The sequence below is a fragment of the Psammomys obesus genome, unplaced genomic scaffold (assembly GCF_907164565.1).
Source record: "Psammomys obesus unplaced genomic scaffold, mPsaObe1.curated_primary_1811, whole genome shotgun sequence".
Taxonomy (NCBI): domain Eukaryota; kingdom Metazoa; phylum Chordata; class Mammalia; order Rodentia; family Muridae; genus Psammomys; species Psammomys obesus.
The window spans coordinates 23,390,107-23,397,146 of record NW_026585504.1 but is presented as its reverse complement, the minus strand read 5'-3'; the positions used below and the strand labels follow the sequence as shown (position 1 = coordinate 23,397,146).

Genomic DNA, 7,040 nt, shown 5'->3' with positions numbered 1-7,040 from the left:
GTTTTACACCTTCACAACACAGTATTAAATTAAGGTAAAGAAATGGAAACAAATACTTTTAGACGAAGCAACATTTTCGGGCCTTTGAATTGCCATCTTGCATCCTCACTGCACTCCTGTAAGAGGTATTTCTAACTAGAGTATGTGCATAGCAGTCACACCTGGTGCTTCTCCTCTTGGGGAGTTACACGTGGCTCATGAGCTTTCACTTTGGGCAGCAATGTTTCTCAAAGCTGACAAAGAATTGTCCTTACATTTAGATTTTTTTATTTCAGGTGTAGATGTTAACTTCATAATATGAATGTCAGGTTCAACTAGATAACTCACTGTCCACATTCTTCTAATTGACCTTTTTTTCTCTTCAGGTTGTTTTTAAAGACACACGGAATAAAATGGATAGAGGTAATCAGTCCACAGTGTCAGAATTTGTGTTTTTAGGACTTGCTCATTCACACAGTGTTCAGCTTTCACTCTTTGTGATGTTTGTGATGCTTTATATACTCATTGTATCTGAAAATATTGTCGTCATGTCTGTAATAACCACTGACCCCCATCTCCATTCCCCTATGTACTTCCTGTTGGCCAACCTGTCCTTTGTTGATATGTGGCTTTCCTCAGTCACCACTCCTAAAATGATCACAGACTTTCTCAGAGAAAACAAGACCATTTCCTTTTCAGGGTGCATGTCTCAAGTCTTCTTCACCCATTGCATCGCTGCAGGAGAAGTGGTGTTGTTGGTGGTAATGGCTTATGACCGCTATGTGGCCATCTGCAAACCACTCCACTACTTCACCATCATGAACCTGAAAAAATGTACTGCACTGGTGTTGACTTCTTGGACCATTGGCTTTATTCATGCCATGAGTCATCTGGTAGTGATTGTGCAGCTGCCCTTTTGTGGACACAAGGAAATTGATAGTTTTTTCTGTGATATACCACTGATAATCAAGTTAGCTTGTGTGGATTCCCATGACTTGGATATTTTTACAAATGTTGACTGTGGAGTTGTGGGTATGCCCTGCTTCATTCTGTTGCTCACATCCTATACATATATCCTTATAACTGTTAGCCAGAGTTCTAAAGCTGGTGCATCTAAGGCTCTGTCCACATGCACTGCCCATATCACAGTGGTGATGATATTTTCTGTGCCCTGCATCTTCATCTATGTGAGCCCTATCCAAATCACCTGGTTGGACAAATTTTTTGCTATATTTTACTCTGTTTTTACACCTCTCCTAAATCCAGCCATTTACACAATGAGAAATAATGAGATGAAAAATGCCATGAAAAGGTTGATAAAGAATTACATGGATTCCAAAAGATAATGCTAATATCCAGAAATCCATACTAAAAATTTCAAGTAATGATACTGATCTCATAGAGTAAGGTTAAGGTCAGAAAATTTACTTATATTCAATGTATTTACCACTCTACCAATTCAGGTATAGGTTTAATAATACTTTGAAGAAAATAATGCTTAGTAATCAGCCAGCAGAATAGTATGAATTATTCACAGAAATACAAATATGAATGAACCTTCATAGAGGATTGTTATTCAACCCATTCTCTTATGAATTCCTTAAAAAAAACAATGTTTACCAAACTTAAATGTTTTTCTCTTTGAATAATAACTTAGTAAATTCCATTTAAATATAATTCTACATACCATATTCTTCAATTTATCTGTTGCCAAATTATAAGAACATCAATTTGTTTAACACAGATATCTACCAAAATGCTAATTGGGTTAAGAAGAAAAAAGTTAAGAAAAAAAAAGATAGACGTTCCATCCATTTGCCTGCTAATTTCATGATTACCTTGTTTTTAGTAACCGAGTAATATTCCATTGTGTAAATGTATCACAATTTCTGTATCCATTCTTTGGTTGAGGAACATCTAGGTTGTTTCTGGATTCTAGCGATTATGAATAAAGCTACTATGAACACAGCTAAGCAAAAGTTGTTGTATGGTTCAGCATCTTTCAGATATATTCCCAGTAATGGTATACCTGAGTCTCAAATTAGCCCTATTCCTAGTTTTCTAAGAAAGCACCAGATTTATTTCCAAAGTAGTTCTACAAGTTGACATTTCCACCAGCAACAGCGGAGAATTCCCCTTTCACCATATCCCCTCCAGCAAGTGCTGTCACGAGTTTTTGATCTTACCCATTCTGGTGCGTATCAGATGGAAAAGATCATCCTGAGTGAACTATCCCAGAAGCAGAGATACATACATGGTATATACTTATTTATAAGTGGATATTAGCCATATGACATAGGATAAATATACTAAAATCTACAGACATAAAGAAGCTAAACACCAAGGAAGACCTTTGGGAAGATTCCTCATTCTCATTTTTTTAATTAAATATTTATATTAATTACAGTTTATTCACTTTGTATCCCAGCTGTAGCCCCTTCCCTCATTTCCTCCCCAAACTCCCTACCCTCCCTCACCAACTCCCATTCCTCTCTCCAAGTGCAAGTCTGTGGCCTGGCTAGGCTGCTCCCCCAATCAGGACAAGGGGGGGTCAAAGAGCCTTCCACTGAGCTCATGTCAGAGACAGTCCCTGTTCCACTTACTAGGAAACTCACTTGGATACTGAGCTACCATGGGCTACATCTGAACAAGGGTTCTAGGTTAAATCCATGAATGGTCCTGGGTTGGAGTATCAGTCTCAGAAAAGACCCCTGTGCCCAGATTTCTTGGTGCTAATGCTCTCCTTGTGGAGGTCCTGTTCTCTGCAGGTCCCCCTATCTCCCCATTCTTTCATAGAATTCCCTGAATTCTGCCCAAATTTTGGTTAAGAGTTTCAGCATCTGCTTTGATATACTGCTGGGTAGAGTCTTTCAGAGACCCTCTGTGGTAGGCTCCTGTCCTGTTTCCTGTTTTCTGCTTCTTCCAATTTCCATCCTGTTTGTCTTTCTGAGTGAGGATTAATCATCTTACCCAAGGACCTCCTTCTTGTTTAGCTTCTTTAGGAGTACAGATTTTAGTATGTTTATCCTATATTATAGGTCTAGTATCCACTTATAAGTGAGTATATACTGTGTGTGTCTTTCTGCTTCTGGGATACCTCACTCAGGGTAATCTTTTCAAGATCATTCTCAGTTTTCTTTTTAATTTTTTATTAATACACTTTATTTATTATGTATCCCCCCATGAGCCCCTCCTTCCTCCCCTCTCGATCCCACCCTCGCTCTCCTTTCTGCATGCATGCCACTCCCCAAGTCCACTGATACGGGAGGTTCTCCTCTCCTTTCTGATCTATCAGTTCTCATTAAAAATGGCTGCATTGTCCTATACTGTGGCCTGATAAGGCTGCTCCCCCCCTCAGGGGGAGGTGATCAACGAGCAGGCCAATCAGATTATGACAGAGGCAGTCCCTCTTCCCATTACTATGTAACCCACTTGGACACTGAACTGTCATGGGCTACACCTGTGCAGGGGTTCCAGGTCATCTCCACGAATAGTCCTTGGTTGGAATATGAGTCTCTGGGAAGTTCCCTGTGTTCAAATTATCTTGTTCTGTTGCTCTGCTTGTGGAGTTCTCATCCCCTCCAGCTCTTACTATTTCCCACTTCTTACATAAAATTCCATTCACTCTGCCCATCAGTTGGCCATCAGGCTCAGCATTTGCTTTGACAGTCTATACTGCAGAGGCTTTCAGAGGCCCTCTGTGGCAGGTTCCAAGGTTGTTTCCTGTTTTCTTCTGGCTTTCAGAGGCCCTCTGTAGCAGGTTCCGAGGTTGTTTCCTATTTTCTTTTTCTTCTGATGTCCATCCTCTTTGCCTTTCAGGATGGGGATTGAACATATTAGTTAGGGTCCTCTCTTTTGCTTAGTTTGTTTAGATGTACAGATTTTAGTGGGTTTATTCAATGTTGTATGTTCATATGATGAGTATATACCATGCATGTCTTTTTGCTTCTGGGACAACTCACTCAGGATGATCCTTTCCAGGTCCCAACATTTACCTGCAAATTTCATGATTTCTTTATTTTTCATTGCTGAGTAATACTCCATTGTATAGATGTACCACAATTTCTGCATCCATTCTTCAGTTGAGGGGCATCTGGGCTGTTTCCAGCTTCTGGCTATTACAAATAAAGCTGCTACAAACATGGTTGAGCAATTATCCTTTTTGTGTACTTTAGCCTCTTTTGGGTATATGCCTAGGAGTGGTATGGCTGGATCTTGAGGAAGCGCTATTCCTAGTTGTCTGAGGAAGCACCAGATTGATTTCCAGAGTGGTTGTAAAAGTTTACATTCCCAACAGCAGTGGAGAAGGGTTCCCCTTTCTCCACAACCTCTCCAGCATGTGTTGTCCCTTGAGTTTTTCATCTTGGCCATTCTGATGGGTGTAAGGTGAAATCTCAGGGTTGTTTTGATTTGCATTTCCCTAATGGCTAATGAGGTTGAGCATTTCTTTAAGTGCTTCTCTGCCATTCGATATTCCTCTACAGAGAATTCTCTCTTTAGCTCTGTTCCCCATTTTTTAAGTGGATTACTTGGTTTGCTGCTTTTCAGCTTGTTTAGTTCTTTATATATACTGGATATTAGCCCTCTGTCAGATAAAGGGTTGGTAATGATTCTTTCCCAATCTCTAGACAGTCGCTTTGTTTTGATGACGGTGTCCTTTGCTTTACAGAAGCTTTTCAATTTCATGAGGTCCCATTTATTGATTGTTGCTTTTAGAGCCTGTGCTGTTGGTGTTCTGTTCAGGAAGTTTTCTCCTATACCAATGAGTTCTAGGGTATTCCCCACTTTTTTTTCTAGCCGATTTAATGTGTCTGGTTTTATGTTGAGGTCTTTGATCCACTTGGACTTCAGTTTTGTGCAGGGTGATAAGTATGGATCTATTTTCATTTTTCTACATGTGGAAATCCAGTTGGTCCAGCAACATTTGTTGAAGATGCTATCTTTTTTCCATTGTATGGTTTTGGCATCTTTGTCAAAAATCAGGTGTCCATAAGTGTGTGGGTTTATTTCTGGGTCTTCTGTTCGATTCCATTGATCCACCAATCTGTTTCTATGCCAGTACCATGCAGCTTTTAAAACTGTTGCTCTATAGTACAACTTGAGATCAGGGATGGAGATACCTCCAGAAGATCTTTTATTGTAGAAGATTGTTTTAGCAATTCTCGGTTTCTTGTTATTCCATACGAAGTTGAAAATTTTTCTTTCCAGGTGTGTAAAGAATTGTGTTGGCAATTTGATGGGAATTGCATTAAATCTGTAGATTGCTTTTGGTAAGATGGCCATTTTTACTATGATAATCCTGCCAAGCCATGAGCATGGGAGAACCTTCCATCTTCTCATATCTTCCTCTAATTCTTAATTCAGAGACTTGAAATTTTTTTCATACAAGTCTTTGACTTGCTTGGTTAGGGTTACACCAAGGTACTTTATGTCATTTGTGGCTATTGTGAATGGTGTTGTTTCTCTAATTTCTTTCTCAGCCCTTTTGTCTTTTGTCTACAGGAGGGCTACTGATTTTTTTGAGTTAATTTTAGTATCTGGCCACTTTGCTGAAGGTGTTTATCAGCTGTAAAAGTTCCCTGGTAGAGTTTTTGGGGTCACTCATGTATACTATCATATCATCTGCAAAAAGTGATAATTTGACTTCTTCCTTTCAAATTTGTATCCCCTTGATCTCCTTCAACTGTCTTATTGCTCTAGCAAGGACTTCCAGCACTATGTTGAAGTGTTATGGAGAGAGTGGGCAGCCCTGTCTTGTCCCTGATTTCAGTGGGATTGCTTTAAGTTTCTCTCCATTTAGTTTGATGTTGGCTATAAGTTTGCTGTATATCGCCTTTACGATGTTTAGATATGTGCCTTCTATCCCCGATCTCTCCAGTACTTTAAACATGAAAGGATGTTGGATTTTGACAAATGCTTTTTCAGCATCTAGGGAGATTATCATGTGGTTTTTTTTTCTTTCAGTTTGTTAATATGGTGGATCACATTGATGGATTTCCGTATATTGAACCACCCCTGCATACCTTGGATGAAGCCTACTTGGTCATAGTGGATAATATCTTTGATGTGTTCTTGGATTCAGTTTGCAAGTATTTTGTTAAGTATTTTTGCATCAATGTTCATAAGGGAGATTGGCCTGAAATTCTCTTTCTTTGTTGAAACGTCTTTGTGAGGTTTAGGTACCAAAGTGACTGTGGCTTCAGAGAATGAGTTTGGTAAAGTTCCTTCTCTTTCTATTTTGTGGAATAGTTTGAAGAGAATTGGGGTTAGCTCTTCCTTGAAGGTCTGGTAGAGTTCTGCACTGAAGCCATCTGGTCCTGGGCTTTTTTTGGATGGGAGACTTTTGATGACTGCTTCTATTTCTTTAGGGGATATAGGACTATTTAATTGATTTACCTGGTCCTGATTCAGCTTTGGTAAGTCAAATCAATCAAGAAAATTGTCCATTTCATTTAGATTTTCAAATTTTGTGGGATATAGACTTTGTAAGTAAGTCTTAATGATTGTTTGGGTTTCCTCAGTGTCTGTAGCTATCTCCCCCTTTTCATTTCTGATTTCGTTGATTTGGGTTTGTGTCTCTCTGCCTTTTAGTTAGCTTGGCTAAGGGTTTGTCGATCTTGTTGATTTTCTCAAAGAACCAGCTCTTGGTTTCATTGATTCTTTGAATTGTTTTATTTGTTTCTAATTGATGGATTTCAGCCCTGAGTTTGATTATTTCCAGCCATCTACTCCTTTATGGTGTGTCTGCTTCTTCTTTTTCTAGGGATTTTAAGTGGGCCATTAAGTTGCTTGAATGAGCTGTCTCGAATTTCTTCTTGAAGGCACTTAGTGCTATGAACTTTCCTCTTAGCACTGCTTTCATTGTGTCCCACAAGTTTGGGTATGTTGTGTCTTCATTTTCATTGATTTCTAGGAAGACTTTAATTTCTTTCTTTATTTCTTCCCTGACCCAGCTGTCATTTAGTAACAAGTTGTTCAGTTTCCATGAGTGTGTAGGCTTTTTGCTATTTCTGTTGTTGTTGAAGTCCAGCTTTATTCCATGGTAATCAGACAGGATACAA

General features: G+C 39.1%; 1 protein-coding gene across 1 annotated transcript; it reads left to right on the top strand.

Moving 5' to 3' along the window:
* The first annotated feature begins 392 nt into the window (after positions 1-392).
* Positions 393-1,325, top strand: LOC129673002 (olfactory receptor 4K3-like). The gene has a single exon (XM_055602667.1). It carries the CDS (start codon positions 393-395, stop codon positions 1,323-1,325), a length of 933 nt encoding a protein of 310 aa, XP_055458642.1.
* Positions 1,326-7,040: the final 5,715 nt, after the last annotated feature.